At 41.7% G+C, this 21,678-nt stretch overlaps 1 protein-coding gene and 1 long non-coding RNA gene across 4 annotated transcripts in view; one reads left to right on the top strand and one right to left on the bottom strand.

Annotated features, from left to right (window-relative positions):
* The window catches only part of CDH2 (cadherin 2), a 170,233-nt gene extending 163,195 nt beyond the window's left edge, over window positions 1-7,038 (bottom strand). The window contains exon 1 of one of the 3 annotated variants that reach the window (XM_075920791.2): window positions 6,212-7,038. In XM_075920791.2, the coding sequence (XP_075776906.2) occupies window positions 6,212-6,280 (69 nt within the window). In that variant the 5' untranslated portion in view covers window positions 6,281-7,038. Of the gene's footprint in view, window positions 1-3,960; window positions 3,982-6,211 lie in introns of those variants that run through there. The other 2 variants (XM_075920792.2, XM_075920794.2) reach the window with 2 other exon arrangements.
* A 28-nt stretch (window positions 7,039-7,066) lies between these two features.
* Window positions 7,067-21,197, top strand: LOC142827095 (uncharacterized). Its single transcript, XR_012901506.2, has 3 exons — window positions 7,067-7,551; window positions 10,553-10,780; window positions 12,715-21,197. It is a non-coding gene; the product is annotated as an uncharacterized LOC142827095 (long non-coding RNA).
* Window positions 21,198-21,678: the final 481 nt, after the last annotated feature.

The following is a 21,678-nucleotide window of genomic DNA, read 5'->3' as shown; positions in this document are numbered from 1 at the left end:
TAATAGGTGATGAGCTTTCCTGGACCAGACCCACTTCCTCAGATCATATTCTGGAAGAGAAATGGCATGACCATATATACCATCTTGTTAGTCTTTAAAGTTCTACATTGTTGTTTTTTCCCAGATCAAGTGAAACTTAAGAGTTCTTTATAAAACAAAAAGAAAAACTATCTGTTTTAATGCTGGGCCTGAAGTGGCTCCCAATGAAGTTCCTGGAAGTTTTCCATTGAGTTGAGCAGTAGCCAGATGAAGGCAAGAAGCTAAACTTTTGGATATACATATCCTCTGCCAAATTAATTGCAGTTTAAAGTAAGGCCATTTCATTCAGTTGTCAAAAGTAGTTTATATTATTTATTATAACATCTTACGCTGAATTTATTTATAGGCTTGTATTTCAAAATAACACCATAGCAAATTGTGTGTATGATTGGGGGAGGGGCGATGGGGCTGGAAGAAAAGAGGCGGCTCTTTTTAAACATGATGTCTTTAACAGATTTTAAAAAAATGTATGCTTTATTTATATAAGGTTAGTTTAACATCCTGTACACATAACATACAATGTTAATGTAATTCTATCATCCTAACAAAACAAAATGAACTGGGTTAATAAGATAGAAATTTTGTGTGTGTCAAAACCCAATTATTTTATCTCAGAGTCAATTTCTAGAATAAAGTCATCTTTAAGTCTAATAAAGAAAGCTGCTAAAGATCCCAAATCATTTCACAAAACACATTTTAATGTGTCTTCCTCCAGTTAATGAACTGACGGTTAATGTAAAAAAAAAAAAATCCTTTTACTTTTCTGTCAAAAGTTCTGCATTTCCACAGGAAGTGTGGAGACACCAGTAACACAGAGACCATCCCATGACTATAGATCCTTGATTATAGTTTTTGTGATGCTGCTAATTGCTGTAGGACAAAACAAATCTTAAAATAAGATTTTATCAGATTAAAAGTTTTCCACTGACTCTTCAAAAGTGGGTGTATTAGGAATAATAATTAGGATGCATCTAATGTTCAATAATATAGAATTTTCTACCTGAACATCTGGAAAGTTTCACATGGCAACTATTCTACTATTGATTCAGTAGGTCAGTAAGTGTTTCAATAATATTTTAAATATGCCTTCTGTAACTTTCAAAGTAATATAGCGAAGATAACATCTACTCAGTTAAAAACAAAAGAATTAAAAAATAGTTACCAGTATCATGCCCCAAATACTCATGCCTGTGGTAATATAATCATATTTTCACAATGTTCTTTTAATATATTTTAGTGAAGTAATATTTGTGAAATATACCAGCATTGGTGAGGGAGACTGAAGCCTCTCCCAAAACCAGACATCACAAAACAAAGACAAAACCACCACACACACACACACACACACTACACTACACTACACTACACTACACTACCAAAGCATCTTAAAAGATGATCTAAAAAACCACAGCTAGAGGTGAGAGGGTACTTCAGTCTGTACAACAGGGGTGGGGAACCTGACCCTGAGAATCAGGTTTACCCCAGCTTTGGGGAGCACTCCAGCTCCCCTTGCCACCGAGGGCCTGGAGCACACAAAATCTACTAGTCTGGGCCCCCCTAGTCTTTGGTATGCAAGGGGAATATGGGAAATGCCTTTCTCCATCTCAGTCAGGGGCTTCCCCCCCCACCTTCTCACTTGTGTGCAGCGCCCCCCCCCCCCCAACTGATTTTTCTGTGGGTCAGCATCTCCTGACCCATAAAAGGTTCCCCACCCCTGCTATACAGGAATTCAACCATTTCTTTTTCACTGATGCTGCTAACAGGGATTTCAGTGAAACTTAGGGGGCAGTTTTGCCATATGGATTCATTTACTAGGAAATGAAACAAAACCAACATTCATTCTATTGGTCTAGGTGAAGTTCAAACCAGAAACTTAGGTGTGAAAGGCTCAATATCACTTTACTTATTTGTATTGTTCTAATTGGCCCATGACCATAGTGTCCGAGCCCCACCACAGCTATCCAATCATCTTTCATATATTTAAAAAAAAAAATCACAGTTCCCCTTCTGAGTGCTTAATTGTTCTTTGCATTTCCATCAAACCTTTGAAGGTCAGATATACTTCTTTCAACAGTGCCACTCCCTCACAACTTTATGTCCATCCAGCTTTCCTGTTTTTATTTCAATTTTCTCCTTACCCCCACAGTAGCAGTTGATGTTTTCATATATTCCAAGGCCAGAAGGGACAACTGTGACCCCTCATGAATCAGACAAATCATAGACCTCCCCCAAAACAAAAGCACATTTTATAGAATAAGGACCAATTTAAAAATTGTTACCAATGGATAATTCACCGGAACCCCATTGACAATGGTTAATTGCTCTCAGATAAAAATGTACACCTTATTTCCAGTCTTAACTTGTCGAGCTTCAATTTCCAACCACAGAATCGTGTTATACCTTTCTTTTCTAGACAGAAGAGCCCATTTTTAGATATTTGTTTCCTCCATAGGTCCTTATAGACAATAATCAGGTCACTCCTTAACCTTCTTTCTTAAGCCAAATAGATTGAGCTTTTTGAATGTATCACTATAAGGCATGATTTTCTAATCCTTTCATAATTCTTTAACAGATTTATTGGAGCATAAACTTTCATGGGCTTTGTCAGACTAATACGGCTACCCCTCTGACTCTGATTCTTCATAATTCTTTTGGCTCTTCTCTGAACCACACCCCCAATTTATCAACATCCTTCTTGAATTGTTAATGCCAGTTTTCTAATAGCAGACACACCTGCTCTACCATAAGGAGGTAAAATCCTCTCTCATGCATTCAAGGATAACATTAGCTCTTTCATAATGGGAACTCATTTCATCTGCTTATTACCAACTCTCCCTATCTCCCTTTCCACAGTTTACTTCTCAGAAGAGAGTTCCCTGTTGTGTAAATATGTTCTACACTCCTGATTCCTACAGGTATATATTTAGCCATATTAAGAACACAAGTTGCTTGTGCCTAGTTTACATAGCCATTCAGATCACTCTTATCAGTAACCTGTCCTCTTGGCTATTCACTTCACCAGTGATTCTGATAGCAAAGCAAATATCTCCTTTTACCCCCTTTGATATTAAGCTTTTGCATAGCAGCAACAGAAACATGTTAAAATTCATCACCAGCAAAGGGCCAATTTCTAAACTCAAATGGTCTGCAGATGTTGCTGAAAAACTGAGATTAGTATCTGCTCTTAAATTCCACCCTTTCTCAAAGATAAATTGTTATAAAAATCTCATTCCCAATATTTTCCAGTTCTAATCATCTTCTAAATAACTCAGACATGACTGCTTCACTCACTACACCACTGACAAATGAAGTCAACAATAACTTGTGATTTGAAATCACAAAATAAATTAACAGCAAGTAGCTTGGATATTTCACAATAATCTCTCCCAAATTAACTTTTGTTTACCAGAAGCAGTCACTATAGAAAAAAGTTATAATGTATCTATTAAGTTTCTTAGCAGTACATAAGTAATGAATAAAATCTATTAAAATAAAAAAACTGGTTTCCAAACATAGATTTATAAAACTGATTTCATACCTAAGTTCCAACTTTGTTACGCTCCATTAAAAACAGCCCTAACCTGAATTAGTAGATACCCAAACAAGGGGGAAATTGGATTTCCCAACCGTAACTGGAGTGATACACAAAAGCAATTAGGCTAGTTCCTGTCCTTAATTCATTGTGCTTTAATTTTAAATCAGCTCTGGGTGAAAAGATGGTGGAATAATAGCCTACTGCAGAATTCATGATTTAAAAGATTTACTAAGTGATATGGTGTATAAACAGAAAAAAAGCACAGTACAGACCACACAAAAACACCCATAAAGAAGCTAAAGGTATGGCTCTGCCAAATTAATAAAACAGAAACAACCACCATCCAGATTTCCCCACTATACACAAACCCAGAAAACCAAACCAACCTTCTTAGTGACCTATTAAAAGATGTTTCAGAGTAGGACAGCAGTTTCATATGGAAGGAACCTGGGTACCCAGTCAGACAATTTTCTATCATGAAAACTAACATCCTCTTAAACTAGAGAGAAAATCCCCCAGCTGTTTAGAATCAGTGTTTCAGCACCTCCCATGCAGGGTGCAGCGATCAAACCCTAGCAAAAGGGTAGAGAATGTAGGGGAGGGAGACAGAAAAAAAGGGGCAAGGTGGGGGACGTGAAAGGGGAACTATCTGGGAAAGAAGGTGGGATTTTAGATCATTTCAGTGGCACGAAGCAAAGGAAAGAAGGTATAATCCAGGCTCTGCACCATGGACAGTGACTCTGCTGCTATTGCTGCTGCTACTACCGCCTTCGCTGCCTCCTATCCAGACACCAGAGCCTCTGCAGGTCTACAAGGAAGCCAAACCACACAGTCTTCTCCACACAGAAACGTACTCACACCGTCCTGCTAGAAACACCTCCTTCTCCTGGTACCGGCACACTGCGCTCCCCTCCCCCAAAGAGCCAGAAATGCCCCAACCATAAATACCATTAAGGGGGATAATCTGCGCCATCTGTCCTCAGATGTACTGCCCTCTCTGCCCCTTGCACCCGACTTCACACTCAACTCACAGCAGCAGCAGCAACCCAGATAATGACATTCATCCCAAACTCCCAACCCAGAGGCACCATCAATGTCCCACACTAGAAAGGAGAAGTGCCTGGGAGAACCCCACCCCAAAGAACCCCCGTTCCTAAATATCGATCAACCACTAGGAACACAATTTCCTACTAGCCTTAGCCTGCAGCATCCAAACCCTTATACGGGGGGACACCCATCCCAGAACTTAGGAACCTAGTTACCCACACTGATCACCCTACCCCAGGTACATACTCCAACCCCTACCTCAGCCTGCCCTCCCCCAATGCCAGAGCTATCCACCCACCCTAAGGATACCCAGCCCCAGAGCCACTCCCCCTTCACAGGGAACAGGAACTCTACCCCCGGGACACCCTGCCTGGCGCCAGACTCTCCCCAGCCTCCCAGGAGCTGGGTCTCCTCCCAGGAGAGGGGCCGGAACTGTAACACACATGGACTGTGGAGTCCGGGCCTGCCCCAGTGGAAATTTCCCGTTAGCTGAGGCGGGGGCAGGCGAGGTGGAGGCGGCTGATTAAATTCTTCCCGGGAAAGGATTAACGGGCACAGGGCTGCGGGAGGCGGCGGCGGCTCTGCCTGCTCCTTAGCGGAGTCCAGAAGGCGATCCCCAGAGACCTCCCCAAAGCCGGAGCCCTAGCAAGCGGGCTGCGGGGCGCAGAGTGCCCTACCCGACAGCACCTCGGGGGTGGCGCCCCGAGACGGGCGGAGGTCCCGATCCGACGTCCGCCCCCTGGCTCCCTGTTCACCCGATAGTAAGTAAAGGGCGCACCAGCCCAAGCACAATGGGAACCCCCGCTATTGCCCTGCCTGCACCGTAGTCCTGCCAAACCCAGGGCACGCTCGCTATTGCCTTCTCCTGCCCCGTTCTACCAACTCCAGGGGATCCCCGCTACTGTCCTCGCCCCTCTCTTCCAACTCCAGGGGACACCCCTCTTACTTTCCCTCCCTCCCGCCCTTCCAACCCCAGGGGACTCCCCGCTATCGCCCTCCTTTTCCCGGTTCAACCAACCCCTGGATACCCCTTCCTCCCCCCCACCCCGTTACCAGCCCCCAGTGGATACCCCGTTATTGCCCTCCCTACCCCCGTCCTCCCTGCCCCAAGTGACCCCGGTAGTGGCCTCTCTCCCGGCCCCAGTGGACCCTACCATTGCCCCCAGCCCCACCAAACAGAGAGACCCCCCCACTATTGGTCCTCCCAGCTCTCAGAGCGGACCCGCTCCCAAGCAGCCAGGCAGCAGGTCTCGCTCTCGGAAGCACTAGGCACCAGCTCCCATCCCTTCCTGAGGGGCACCAGCGCCTCCGCCGTCCCTGCCCGACGAGGGGGGTACCATGGGGAAAGGGCCCCAGGCCCCTTCCCAGCCCAAGCACCGGCTCGCGTCCTCCCCACCCCTTTTGTTTTGCCCCTCGGCTCGCCCCGGCAACGCAAAGCAGCCACCTGCTCCCCGCAGCCCCCTGCCGGGGCAGAGGCAGCAGCCCCAGCCTGCGGGTCAGCGCCGACACACGCGCCCCGCTCCCCTTCCCCGGCATCGCCGCCAACAGGGGAACAAAGAGCCACAACCCCGACCCCCCGCCTGCCTTTACCTGCTGCAGGGCCGCCAGCAGTAGCAGCGGCAGTAGGCTCCGCGGCGGCGCTCCCGCTATCCGACACATGGAGACGGAGTGCGTGGCTGGCGGGGGAGGGGGGAGCGGCGGCCACCAGCGGTCTCGGGATGCGGAGAAAGTGCGGGGCTCGGCGGAGCGCGGGCGGCTGCGGGCGCTGTCTGCCCCCCTTGGGCTGGCGCCGAGCCCGTGGCGCTGCTGCGGGGATTGCTCTCGCTGGCTCCTGTGCCGGGTGCAGCGGGAAGGCGACGAAGGGTGGGTGAAACTCAGCCCGGGTCAGGCGGCTGCTCCGCTGCTTCCCCCTGTCCTTGGTGCAGGGAGAGAAGGGGATGGGCTGGCGGAGGAGGATGGGCAAACAAAAGGCAGGGGGACGAATAGTGCCGGCGGCCGCTGGCTCCTCTGCTGCTTTCCCTGCTCCCGGAGCGCGTCCTCTTCTCGCCTCCTGGCCGCGGGCGCGGCTGAGTTCAGGGCAGGCAGGTCTCCTCGCAGCGGGCGGCCCCCTGTGCACCGGCAGCCCCGCCGCTGCTCCCGCTCTGCTGCATGCTCCGCGCCCGAGTCTCTCTCTGCCCGTCACTTTCTCACTCCTCCCCTCCCCGGAGCAGCCCCGCGCACAAACCCCTCCGCTCGCACAATGATAACAATGCCAGCCGGAGCAGCCGCTGCCGCTCGCTCGCTCGGCGTGCGTGTGTGTGTGTGTGTGTGTACACGCCTTCCCTGCGCCTGGCAGCAGCTTCTCCTCCCTGGCTCTCCCTGCCGGCCGCGCGGCCAATGGGAACCCAACTACCCGCAGCAGCTCAGCCCTGCCCCGCCAGGCATCAGCCGCCCACGGGGTGGGCAGCAGCAGCCGCCCAAAGAGAAGCGGGTTTGCTGCAGCCAGTGGGGAGTCACTGGGGGTCTCTGCGAATTGTTTGCAAATGTAGGTTGAGCTCTTCTAAGCCGGGGAGGAGGGAGGATTCCCCGGCCGGCACCTTGTGGCTATCTCGGCCAGACAACAAACAAATAATAGAAATTGGCCAGCAGCTCGGTGCAGGACCGTTTTGGAATCGGCGAGTGAGGAAAGGGCTGGGGAAGGGACGGGGGGGATCGGCCCCTCTCCCGCCTCGCCAGGGAGACGAACGTGCAAAAGAAACAAACAAACTCCAGGCGCCGGGAGGAAGCGCCCGGCGTGTCCATTGTTTGATGCGAGGCGATCGCGACGAGGCAGCCACCTGCTGGGGAGGGGACACTGGCGCTTGGCTCCTCCGCTCTACACCTCCCCCGCCGTCGCCACGCTGGGCTTTGAACAGCCCGTTAGGAAGTTGCGGCCACTGCTTGCGGTTTGGGTAACGAGCTAGTTTGCAAACTCGCGGCCTAATGTATCAGCCAATCTTTCCAAACTAGGGGTGACCAGCAAGGGCGAGGGAATGGGAGGGGGATTTTAAGCGCCTAGATCAGAGAAATCAGAAAAATTCGATCAGACACCGAATATCAGGAGTCTGATCACCCTAGATTGGTCGAGCTCCAGCCTGGGGGTCCATAAAAAAGGTCAACATGCATAACGGAAACGAAGAGGGTTGTTGACTGAACAGTTGCAGCAGCAAGTATCAGTGCTGGGTCATTTGCTGTGCTGGCAAGGATTCCCCCTCACCTACAGGTCACTGAGCAAAGTTGTTTTGCGTCCATGCATCGGAGCTCCCATCCTGGGTCATGGTAAGGGGAGGATTTGTAGGCGTTAGCCCTCTAGACGCTCCAGCAGATACAAAATGGAGCACGTTCTTTGTTTTAAAGCGTCTCTCTTTACACTTGAACTTGCAATTTAAATGGCATCTTTGTTTTGCTTTGCTTTGTATCTTTGTTTTGCTCGTTGTTTTGGAAATAAATAATAATGCAAACTGCCATGCAGGGGTTATTGAGAAGAAGGCTTGTGTGTATCTTTATATTTAGTTAGTGATGGGGGGGGGGTTGAAATCTACAAACTAGTGCAATGTTGATTTCATTAGCTTCAGCATCCAAAATAATGATTTTGGAGCTATGATAAACTCTTTACCCAGCCCAGGGAAAGGAAGAGGCCCTCTCCTGCTTGCAACAAAGAAGGGAGAACTGAACTCTCCTCACCTTAAGCCATGCTTTTATTGGCCATAGGAAGCTACACACCTTTTTCTCTTTCCCTTCGTGCCACACCATGTCCCAGCCCCATAATCTACACAAAACCTGTTACCCAGGCCAGGGTAGGAGACTGTTGACATTAAAAACACCTGTGAGTGGCATAAACTATGTTGACAGGAGAAGCTCTCCTACCAATGTAGCATTGTAGACACACTTATGTCACTCAGGGGGTGGTATATTAACCCATTTTGGCAGACTTAGGCTGTAGTGTAGACAGTCTTAGGCTATAAGCATGTGGTTACTACCAAAAAAGTATGTTTACAGTGAGATATCAGGCATGATTTCACAGACTTGTCGATTTGTCGAGACCATTGTGATCATTTAGTCTGACTTTCTGCACGTTGCAGGCCAGAGAAACTCATGCACCAATTCCTGTAATTGACCCAATGTATCTGTTAATCAACTATTTGCTGTAAAATTGTAGTGCATTATTTATGAGAGCTCTTTATGTCACCAGAGTAGCATTACGGGGTCTTAGTAGAAAGAAGAATCAGCCCCATCATTTTGAAAAACAACTTTGTGGCTTTTTAAAAGGCTGTGGTCCATGGACCCATAAAATTGTACATTGTCACAAACAGTTGGGAATAATTTCTTTAAAGAACTATAAATAATAGAAATTTCAAAGTCCAATAATAAGGTTTTGCATAAAAATACAGTCCATAGCTCATTGAAAGTTACCCTGAGCTGCACTACTGCTGTTTGGAACATAGGATAGGGTGGAAGGTTGAGTTTACTAGGGATGTTAAAGTGTAACCATGTACACAGTTAACCAATGAGCCTGGTCTCATTGGCTAACCTTCGCAGTTACATGCAGGTTTACGGTACGTGTAGGAAGCCACCTGCCTGTTTCCTTCCCCCCTCGCCTGCACTGCAGAGGCAGCAGAGTGGGGGTAGGGAAAGGGAAGCTGGTACATGCGGGGATCCGACTTAAAATCTGGCTCCTTGTGCGTACCAGATGCTGGGGAGCCGACTGATTCCCCCCTGTATAACCACTGAAAATTTCAGTAGTTACATATTTACTTAATTAAATACATTTAAACATCCCTAGAGTTTATTGAGTTTGCACTTGAGCGAGCACAATCTTGGATTCAGGTAGCAATACCAATTTTTATCTTTACTCCTAGTTTCTTTTATCTAAGGCTATGTCTAGACTACACTGATCAATCAGAAAAAGGTACGCAAATTGCAGAGTGCAATTTGTGTACCTTTTTCCAATAGTTTTTTTGGAAGAGGCTTTTCTGAAATTTGGCCCATCTACACTGGGCCAAATTTCAGAAAAACCTCCTCTTTCAGAATAGCCCTTCTTCCTTGTGGAAGGAGGAAGACAGAGCTTCTGAAAGATTGCGTTTGCTCTTCCGCAAAAAAAAGCAGAAGAGCAGACATGTTCCCTGGATGCGGCGGAGTTTTCCCAGAATACCTCTGGTATCCTGGAAAAAACCTGTAGTGTAGACATAGTCTGAGGGTATTTCTGTCTTATCTAGATTTCATTTATTAAACAATGTTATGAGGATAAAATGTTCAGTTTGTATGGGTTATAGATCTGTCTTTGTATTTCCTATGAAAGTAGATAATGATTATTAACATTTGCATAATTATTTATTGAGAATTATTTGCATTTATTTAAAGCTTTAGATATTTTACAAAATGCAAAGAGTACAAAATGTAAAACTCTATATGTATATAAAGTAAACAGAATGTCCAATAGAATAATGAAATAGTAATTACACAGTATCTATCAGCTCTGGCCCTCATATCTCTCAACCCATATATTTCCAAAATGTTTGGAATATAGCAGCAGTGTGTCTGGAAGAGTACCATATGCAGCGTCTGATGGACACATATCATGGAACTCTTGCTGTCATTAAATTACTTGATAGAAAAAGTCATACTTGAAATAAAAATTGGTTTTACAACACTTTTCTATTCAGTCCTTTAGCCGTCAACAAGCTTTTGGCAGAGGATCAGATACTTCTGCATTGTCACCAATGCAGCTAAGATCAGTATCTGGCCCATGGCGTTTTCCCAATGCTGGAGTTACTCCTACAGCAAAGCAGGGCATACTTTTCCAAACCTACCTGCTTAAGAGCCCATTTTAATGTAGCTATTTTAAGGTGAATGTCATGCTTATGAAAGGTGTCAGGATTACCACCACTGGTGACTCTTGTTCTCTATCCATAGGACATGCTGTGGCAGAACAATCTTTCCTACATTGCTCTGCCAGTGCAACAGATCTCAACTTTGATCTGAGGAGGTACCTGCATAATTACAAAGTGATTTTAGTCTTTGCTAAATCTGCAAAAAAGATGCTAGCCATTTATCATAAGAATGGCCATATTGGATCAGCCCATAGGTCCATCTTTCAACAATGGTCAAGGTCAGATGCACCAGACAGAATGAACAGAACAGGTAATCAAGAAACCCATCCCTTCTTGCCCACTCCTAGCTTCTGGCAGAGACTTGGGAACACCATTCCTTCCCATCCTGGCTAACAGCCATTGATGGACCTATTCTCCATGAATTTGTCTAGTTTTTATTTGACCCCTGTTGCAGTCTTGGCCTTCAGAACATTCTCTGGCCATATGTTACATATGTTGACTGAATACTGTTTAGGAGGAATACTTCCTTTTGTTTTAAACCTGCTGCCTGTTACTTTCATTTCGTGATCGATCCCTAGTTCTTGTGTTATAAGGAGTAGTTAGTAAATACTTCTTCACACCAGTCATGATTTTATAGATCTCAATCATGTCCTCTCTTAATCATCTCTTTTCTAAGGTGAAAAGTTCTAATCTTATTAATCTCTCCTGAAATGGAAACCGTTCCATACCCCTAATAATTTTTGCTGTCCTTTCTGAACTTTTTCCAATTCCAATATATCTTTTTTGAGATGAGGTGACCACATCTGCACATACTATTCAAGATGTGGGAGTACCATGGATTTATATAGAGACAGTAGTTCTTTTAGATGTAATACTGAAAATAAATTTGTTCTGCTTTAATGTTTCTCAGATATAAAGTGTTAGACGCATACACAGACCTACAGGTCAAGAAACCACTGGCAATACAAATAAATTCTACTTTCTAGGTGCTTTATAAACTCATACACTTTAGGGCCTCGAGGGACTATCATAATCAGCTACCTCCTGCACGTAGCAGGCCGCACAACTCACTCACCTGCACTCCTGCAGTAGGCTGATAGCTTCTGGCTGAGTTATTGAAGTCTTTCAAATCTTGATTTACAGATTTCACATTGTAGAGAATCCACTGTTTACTCTAATTAAATCCAGGAAGTGACCTGTGCCCTATAATGCCTTCATTTGTAATGGTGAATTGGTGATAACTGTTCTCTATAGAGGAACCTGGGAAATTAAGAGTACAAATCTGCCCATCATCATGAAATGATTTGTATGCTGTTTATGTCCTTCTATATTTCAAAGAAAGAAAACACAATTGCAGGAGTTCTAGATTATAGGTGCTGTTCCCAAAATTGCAGATTTAAAAAAAGAAAGGGGTGATGATTCATGGGTCTGGACTGGGCCAGTGGTGCTAGAAGTTTAGAGCATTTGGAAATGTTGTAAAATGTGGATTCATGATTTAGAGAAATTGCTTTTATTGGCAACTAAGGTTAATTACAGTGGTACTCCAAAGCCTTTAAATTTGACTGTAAAAATTCATTCTAAGTTCAAATTTAATACACAGCGGAAAATCCATTGCAGCAACAACCTCCATACTTTCAGAAAAATCTGTTTGATGATTTAAAAAGATATTTGCCTGGTGTTCAGTGTTTTTTTCTATTCATAGGCTAGAGGGGGGAGGAATAGCTCAGTGGTTTGTGCATTAGCCTACTCAATCCAGAGTTGTGAGCTCAATCCTTGAGAAGGCCATGGGTGGCAAAAATCTGCCAGGGATGATACTTGATCCTGCTGCAGAGGAGTGGACTCAATGATGTTTTCAAGGTCCTTCTAGGCCTAGGAAATAGGCAATCTCCATTCATTTAGGACTTCAAAATGGCTTTGTTCTTTGCAATGACATTATGGAGACATATTTTCTTGTGTTGTGCAAATAAATCAAGTTTTAAAATATCCTTAAATGCTGTACATATTCACATGAACAGGTCAGTAATCTGCATTTCAATAAGTCTTAAAGCCTTATTTAGTATGAAGGAGTACTCCTGTATTTATATAAGACATTTAGGAGCATGGGGATAGGAGTCCTGGATGTGCCATACACTTCATGTTTAAAACTGGATAATTTCCTTACTACAGTACTGGACAGTATACTAGATAGGCGTGTTACTGAGAATAAGACACCTAATCCCCATCCTTTTTTTCCTTTTCCCACAGGTCTCCGTATGGCCCCTCCAGAAGATAAGATCACATGGGAACATTTACAATGGATATAGATGCTTAATTTTAGGTTCTGTTTTTTTAAAAACTTGATTCAGTATTTGCTTCTTGTTTGTCTTTTGTTTAGGAGTGTGAACTCTAGCAAGATATGCTTCGCTAGCTTCTGAAATTACCCTAGGGATTTTAATTCCTTAACACTTATTTTAAGTTTTTTTCTAATTAGGGCCCATGTGTTAAAAAATCCATTTCTAAAGTGTCACATTGAAGTTTTTCATAGATTTTTAAGCCCAGAAGGGATCAGTATAATCATCTAGTCTGACCTCCTGAAAAACACAGGCCATCAAATTGCACTCAGCAATTCCTGTATTAAGCCCAATAACTTGTGGTTTAGCTAGAGCATATTTTAAGAATGATGTCCAAGCTTGATGTAAAGTGATGGAGAATCTACCACAACTCTTGTTTAGTTGTTCCTATGTTTTAGTTACATTCAAGGTTAAAAAATGGTGCCGTTTTACATGACTGCTTCCCATCAAGATATTGAATTTGGTTATTGTGTGGTCATTATTTCTTCACAGGTCAATTACAGTTATATCTGAACAAAACCCTGTGTCTAGACTTAGTTGAGAGTAGGAAAAAAATTATGAAAAATTTTGGGAGTAATGCTTACCTACTTCATGGGTTGTTATGAGGCATTAGTTATGAATGTTTGTAAATCCATCATGTGCTCACGGGACAGAGGATGCTTTATAGTATGGTAAATGTAAAATATTATTATTTATCTAGCAATTGAAGGTTAGACTGAGACTTGGGCTACACACCACACAAGGGTGAATAAAACCTGCCATTAGTTGACATTCCTCAGTGAATTATCTGGACCTTATGTTTCAGCCCACAGAGATAAATAGGTCCTTCACACATACATATTGTTGAGTGATATGGAGTGAACAGGGAATGGCTGGAGCTCTTACTTCATATATCCCTGGTGCCCTGAAATACTACCCAGCACTGAACTGATGTGTGGAGGTATCAATTTGCCCCACCGTAGGATTAAAGCATATTATTATTCCACCTGTTCTGGAAGTAACAAGGAGAGTATTGAGTCTCAGGGCTTGTCTTCACTACACGGTGGACCGACACTGTAGTGATCGATCCACCAGTGGTTGATTTATCACATCTAAGCAAATGTGTTAAATTGACATTCAAGTGCTCTCTGTCATTTCTGATACTCCACCAGGATGATAAGAGTAGCTGGAGTCGATGGGAGAGCAGCCCTCGCTAACCTGACCATGTGGAAAACAACAAGGTATGTTGTGAAGATTGGATTGATGGGGGTTAGGGGTATGTGGACTAGGCCTCAGAGAAATGCCTCAGTTCATCTCACTAATGACCCCTGTCTGAGGGCTGTGCCCAAAGCAAACAATCTGTATTTCAGTAAGGCCAAATGTAAATGTTGCATGGAATGTTAAATGGAACAGAGGCTATTGGCTATACTGACAGGATGAGAGACTGTATTCTGGAAATCAGAGATTCTGAAAAAGATTCAGGAGTCAGGATGGATAATCAGCTGAATGTGCGTTCCCAGTGTGATCCAGCGTCAAAAGGGCTAATGTGACCCTAGGATATATAAATGGGAATCTCAAGTAGGAGTAGAGAAATTATTTTACATCTATGTTTGATACTGGTGTGACTGGTACTGGAATACTGCATCCAGTTCTGGTGACCGCAATTAAAGAAAGATGTTAATAAATTAGAGAGGGTTCAGAGAAGAGCCATGAGAACTATGAAAGGATTCAAAAACGTGGTACAGTGATAAATTAAATAGATAGAATTTTTGAGTCAAATGAAGCGAAGGTTAAGGGGTGATTTGGGGGTAGCCCATAAGTATCTACATGGATAACAAATATTTTTTCAGTCTAGCAGAGAAAGCTATGACACGGTCTAATGACTAGAAGTTAAAGTAAAACAAAATCAGACTGAAAATAAAGCATATATTTTTGAAAGTGAGAGTAAGTAACCACTGAAACATTTTACCAAAGGTTGTAGTGCAGACTCCAACACTGATACTTTTAAAATCAAAATTGAATGTTTTTTTCCAAAAAAGTATGCTTTTGGAATTATTTTGGGGGGAGGGGGAGGGGAGTGCTATGGCTGTGTATACAGGAGACCAGATTAGATGGTCACAGTGGTCCTTTCTGGCCTTGGAATCTGTTCTCTGCACTACAACCTTAATCTATTCTCAAGTAAGTATCTAAGGAATCTTTTATTGAGCATTATGTGCCTTTCCCTTCAATCTCTTTACATCCTTTAACATTTCACAGCAAAACTGTGAAATACAAACAGAGAGAAATTGCGCTGATAGGGGAGGGGTCTCTGAGTTCAGTGCCTCCCACTATCTCGTAACAGCTGTCTGTTCCATCTGTATAAATGAAGTGAAATGGGAAGGTATAGGGCCCTAATGATTATGTTGCAATGTCCCCAAATTTCTCTCAGTGGGCCTAAATGGGAATACAGAATTAAGCCTGAAATTAAACTTAATACGCCTTCAGACTCCTTCAATACTCCTGCTCAACATAATTCTACATCATAAGAATATGAGTTGTATAATAATCTTATAATGCAAAATCCCATCAAATTAAATTGTGTCAATGTTTACTACAAAGTAATACACATTATTCTATGTGAAATCATGAGAAATAGAATACATTGCCCATGCCTCTTAAGCATGCTATGTGAAATCTGAGCAAAAGTTTGACTGTGCCAATGCCAACTGAAGGATATCATTACATTTGTTCCAGTCAAACCGAATCTCAAAAAATCAGAATGATATCAATGAAAGGTCGTTAGTTTGAAACTAAGAGGATATCAAATAATAATTAACATGTAATCATAGGGCTCTCCAAACAGCCACTGGTTCATCTGGACTCATCTTTTCTTTGGGAAAAATGTCTGTTAAAATAAATACGCTATTAAAAATGAAATAACACTCTTTATCTTTATCTTGGAGTTATCGTGGATAGTTCTCTGAAAACATCCCCGAAGTATGCAGTGGCAGTCAAAAAAGCAAATAGGATGTTAGGAATTATTAAAAAAGGGATAGAAAATAAGATGAAGAATATTTTATTGCCCCTATATAAAACTATGGTATGCCCACATCTTGAATACTGCATACAGATATGGTCTCCTCCCCTCATAAATGATATGTTAGCATTAGAAAAGGTTCAGAAAAGGGCAACTAAAATGATTAAGAGTTTGGAATGGGTCCCATATGAGGAGAGGCTAAAGAGACTGGGACTTTTCAGTTTAGAAAAAAGGAGAGTGAGGGGGGATATGATGGAGGCATATAAAATCATGAGTGGTGGGAAGAGCATGTTATTTACTTGTTCCCATAATATAAGAACTAGAGGGCACCAAATGAAATTAATGGGTTGCAGATTTAAAACTAATAAAAGAAAGTTCTTCTTCACACAGTGCACAGTCAACCAGTGGAACTCCTTGCCAGAGGAGGCTGTGAAGGCTAGGACTATAACAGTTTAAAAAAGATCCAGATAAATTCATGGAGGTTAGGTCCATAAAAGGCTATAAGCCAGGGGGTAAGGAATGGTGTCCCTGGCCTCTGTTTGTCAAAGGCTGGAGATAGATGGCACAAGACAAATCGCTTGATCATTGTCTTTGGTCCACCCCCTCTGGGGCACCTGGCACTGGCCACTGTCGGCAGACAGGCTACTGGGCTAGATGGACCTTTGGTCTGACCCAGTATGGCCATTCTTATGTTCTCATTCTGTTTCTGTGACACAGCATCCTTTGTTGGAAAATCTCTGACATTAAAAAATGTCACTATGTTATTTTTACTTTACATGGATCAACAAGATAAGCAATTCAGTGCCTTTTTTAAATTTTAAGCACTGACTTTAATTGAGCTACTCACACATGTGTTAGGCACCTGAGTAAGGATAAACTAGGTTACATGCGCTGCTAAATCATGTTAGCTAACATGGTCTACATAACACTTACTAAAAGTCTAGTATAAGTAAGGCAGTGTGCTTTGAGCATATGCTAGCTGGTCAATGGAGACTTCCACTAACTTCAATGGGCTTTGAATCAGCCCCTTTAGGAACACTGAACACCTGTATCCTATTGAAGCAAATGTAAAACAGCTCCACAGGCTGGCCTATATTGAAGTGGGGTGGATTTAATTTCCACATCTCCTCCATTCCTAAAATGCATGGAGTCATAATATATAGAATTTATATAGATGGAGGATTAAATTTCACTCAGTAATAACTTCTGTATAATCTTTTTAAAATTCTATTTACTTCTATTGATGTCATCTCTATCAAATTCCGTAGGACCATTTCATAAGACTCTGAACACTGCATTATTAAATGAATAGTGCCAAGTTTCTTACACCATGACCATTGACCCATTTTGTAATATTTGTGTTAAGGATTCCTGCATATATATGTTTAAATCAATCTATATCTAACACACACCATACTTTTTATGATAGGTGATAACCCATATGCATTTTTCAGTGGAAGATGCAGTAAAGTCTTCTTAATTTTATTATTCAGCAAAGATATATCCACATGTGTGTATAAATTATTTACTGTACTCCTGGAGATAAAAAAACACACAATGTGGAGTAACCTTCAAAGACTTACAGTGTTGACAGAATATGTGCTTTTAACAGACCTCTTTTTCTCTTCTGGTCTCTTTAGTGAGAGAATACCTTCTTTAAAAAAACTGAGTTAACTGTAGCTACCACTGAAATGATAAATAAAAGATCCGATTTTTTAGAGGAGGCTGTTTCTTCAACTGATAAAGGAGTAGCAATGTCTGTCACAGAATAATGAGATTAATTTTGAAAACAAGCTCAGCTTTGGACATTATGTCCAAAGGCAATGACATGATTTTTGTTATTGTCTTGAAAGAAAATAAAAAGTCTTATTTTATGGAAAACAAAATGAATATCAGGAACATTAGGCAGTAGGCAATCCTGTGACTTTGGGGACTTAGCAAATGAAAGTTACTTTTAAAGTTGATGACTGAACTGCTACAGGGTACATTTTAAAAGGGTTTAGATACATGCCTCCTATTGATTTTATTGGGATTCATGCAGATAAAACCTTGCACAACAAGTCCAGGATTTTCTTGAGTTGATTGCTTTGGAAACGGTTTCACGGGCAAAGCCTAAACAAGACGAAGGACAAAGAGTACTTAAAACAATTTTAGTTTTATGTAGTATCTTGAATTTATGAAGAAACAGTGTTCGTCACACTGCTGAGATTTCCTTTGAAGTGTGTTCTTCCCTGCCTTTTCATCTATTTATTGTATACATTATAATAGGAAGTTCTATCACATGATCACACCATTTTGTAGTGTGAGACATTTGGCATATACAAAATGGAACAGTGTTAATGATGCGGTGGACTCTTAATTCTGAATTTAATGACTTTAGGACAACTAACATTTAAACTTCTAACTAGTGTTAACACAGATTTTCCCCCATGTAATATAGTTTCACTTAAATATTGTACAGTATGTTGTAAAGTCCCAGCAAATTGAAATGGCAAATCTCCAAACCTGATGGTGCTAAAAAAAGAGATAATTTATCTTTCCTGAAAACATAAGCAATTGCATTATGTTTAGAATTCTCTCCCATTAAAAATGTAGAGCAAATCCTAGGTTTTGTACCACAACCTCAATGCAATATCCTCTGGAGCAACTAAAAAAATCCCATAGACTTGAGTGGAATCAGACCCTGCATAACGTGAGCACTGTGTTCCACTCAGAAATTATTGTCAAAAGGTATTTTGGAGAAGAAAGTGTAGTGTAGCAATTATTATGAACTACAGCTGCTGAGATGTTCCTGGTTTTCTTCTTTTAAGCAAAAGAAGTGACCTTCTGAATAGTATTTAGTATACAGTACTACATACTGTATGAAGATTTCATATTAACAGATATTTTACATTAATATTAATATAACTAAAAATCGCAGGGCTTTTAAGTGTTATAAACGAATAAAGTATCTTTTGAGAAATATTCTTTTCAGATCAGAGATATAAAAAAGCAGGACACTATATATATAGATGGGATGTAATGACTTTTACACTGATCCTTGACTGAATAGTAGAGTGCAAATTCCTAACTGTTATTAAAATGTAAGTCTTCATTGCCCTATGTGTCTGCCAAAATGAACCACTTTATAACTGCAGGTACTATTTTCTCGGATTTCTTTGTTTTCCCCTCCAAGACTTCTTAATGCTATTTTAATGATAACATTGTACGTTATGTTCTTTTTTTGCTGCAGCTTGCTGACATGAACTTTTATCATATGTGATACAGTGAAAACCACAGGAAAGCTGTTTGAAATACCAATTTAAAACAGTAAAAGGCTCATTCACTAAGAACTATTTATTCCATATTTGCTATTGCCATTTTATCCCTGATTACTGCCCATCTTTATTCCTCATCTTTTCTCCATTTTATTTTTCTCTCTCTTCCACAGCTATGGCCTCCTTTATTTGCTGCACATTTTTGAACTCTGTATACTTGAGTTATATTTTTTTCCCCTGTTAATATTTAGAGAGGAAAATATACTGCTCACCTTTTAGTGGGCTCCTATTAAGAGTTGGAAACATAGCCTAATAATATATTAAAACTAAATTTTAGCATCATTAGAACTTAGGTGTAGACTTGGGCTTGCAAAGCCAGGGCAATAAACCTTTTTCACAAGATCATCTTCTGAAGTCAGCACTAGTTCTCAGTGATGCCCAGCTGGGACTTTATCACCAAAAAACGAAATATGTATATCTCATTATATTACATGGATTAAATCTGGGAATAAATTATAAAGGAATTTTCATCCCAGCAGAAAAAATAAAATATAATTAGTACAGTAGGGATCTCCTCCTTATATTATAAACTTTAAATACAGTGGCCACCAAACATTTGATTCCCCTACATTCCTGCTTGTCTTTCACCTCGCCATCCCTTTTATCCGCACATCTGCTAGCATTAAGAAGTCTTGGGGTACATCTATACTGCAGAGCTATTTTGGGATACAGGAAGTATCCTGAAATAGTTATTCCACGTCTATTAAAGCAGCCCATTATTTTGAAATAGATTTTGAAATAACAGGTGGCTTATTCTGACGGCCCAGTTACCCTTGTTCCACGAGGGTTAAGGGGAATTTCCAAATAGAACATTATTTTGAAATTTCAAAATAAGCTATTTCAAAATTCAATCAAACTAAGTTATGCAATTTGCGTAGTGCAAATTGCGTAGCTTATTTTGAGATATGGGTGCTTTCTAGACACACCCTTGGAGTGAGAAAAGGGCCTGCAGCCCCAAGCTGAACGTAGCTGCTTAGCTCAAGAAACTAAACCTGCGTCTTTAATGCAGCACCTAGTTCTAGCCCCTACAGCTGGTGGTCCTGCAGAAGCATTGTCACTCACACACACCTCCCCCACGTCCAGGGGAAGGAGGACTATACAGTTTGGCTGAGTGTACAGAACGGCCAGCAGGGCACCTTGGGAAGGGCTGGAGGGCCCTTATTTTGAAATAACTGCAGCTGCCCTGTCTATACAGCCCCTATTTTGAAATAGCTGTTTTAGAAAAGGCATTATTCCTCATAGAATGAGCTCTACCAACGCCTAAATAAGCTGCCCATTATTTCAAAATAATTTTGAAATAATGCAATTGCTGTGTAGATGCTCACATAGTTATTTTGGAATAACAGCCATTATTCCAAAATAACATGGCTGGGTACACATACCCAAAGGGAAAGAGGCAGCATCCCATGTTCTCTGCATTCTTTATGGATATTCGCTTTCCTGTGCCTCCTTCCTTAAATACTCATCCTCTTTATTTCTTATGCAGTCACACCAAATGATGCATTTGGGCACTTCGCTTTCAGTGGAATCTCAGTATATTTAAATCGTACGCTCAAATAACATGGACAAGATTGTGTTTCATGGCCTTTTTGCCTTGGAGAAGAATTAATTGAACTAATGCAATAAAATTGGGACACTAAGAATTTCTAAGTAGGGTAACCACAGCCTCATTGAAATTAGCGAGCTTCTTACTGTGTCCTATTATTATTAAATATCTACATTTTGGTAGTAACAAAGAGGCCCCAATTGGGTTTTTGTCTCATTGTGATGGGCACTGTATAAACATAGTAAGGGGTTACTTCTTGATCCTGGACAATACTTATGGGTCACTGATTATAGATTTCCTGACGCGTGGGTGAGCAGCAATTACACACTCCAACTACTCTAGTTCTGAGAAAATATAACTGAAACCCAGAGATGAGTCGCATTATGAACAGATCCCACACACAACTTTAATGAGGCCATTTAGAAAATGGAGAAAAAGGAACCAACTGTATGTGTTGAAATGGTTTGTCCTGACTAAGAACAAAAGTAATGTACCAAATTTTATGAGGATGTTATAAAAGACAAAAATTAGAAAGAATTTTTCAGCAACAATTAGATGTTTCATAATAACTTACACATAATAACCATTGACTCATGCCATTGCAGTACTAAGTTATTAGTTATTGTTTAAAAACTCTGTTAAGGTTTTTTAAAAACTGACAACTCGAAACTGGCAAAACAAGCCTTTATTTAAAATATGACAGCCAGATACTTTTTAAAAAACATGAACTGATACCTGACTAAATCACAAGAATTTTCATAAAGAAATTTGCAATGTCCTGATATAATTTTGCACTAATCTATTATAGCATAATTTGACCTCTTGTTTTACAACTCCACTGATTGAAATCTACTCCAGTTTGCAAGACCAGATTCAGTTCCTTCCTCATCCCATATTACCCGATAATGCCTAAAATATTTGCTGCTTCTTCCCACACAAGATTTCTAAAATCCAAACTTTTCTCTGTTCATACAGCTAAAACTCTTGTCTATTCTCTTATCAGGTAGAAGAAAAGAGCCA

This window comes from Pelodiscus sinensis, chromosome 2, assembly GCF_052426305.1.
Source record: "Pelodiscus sinensis isolate ZL-2025 chromosome 2, ASM5242630v1, whole genome shotgun sequence".
NCBI lineage: Eukaryota > Metazoa > Chordata > Testudines > Trionychidae > Pelodiscus > Pelodiscus sinensis.
The sequence above is the reverse complement of the archived record's forward strand: the minus strand, read 5'-3'. Positions and strand labels throughout refer to the sequence as shown.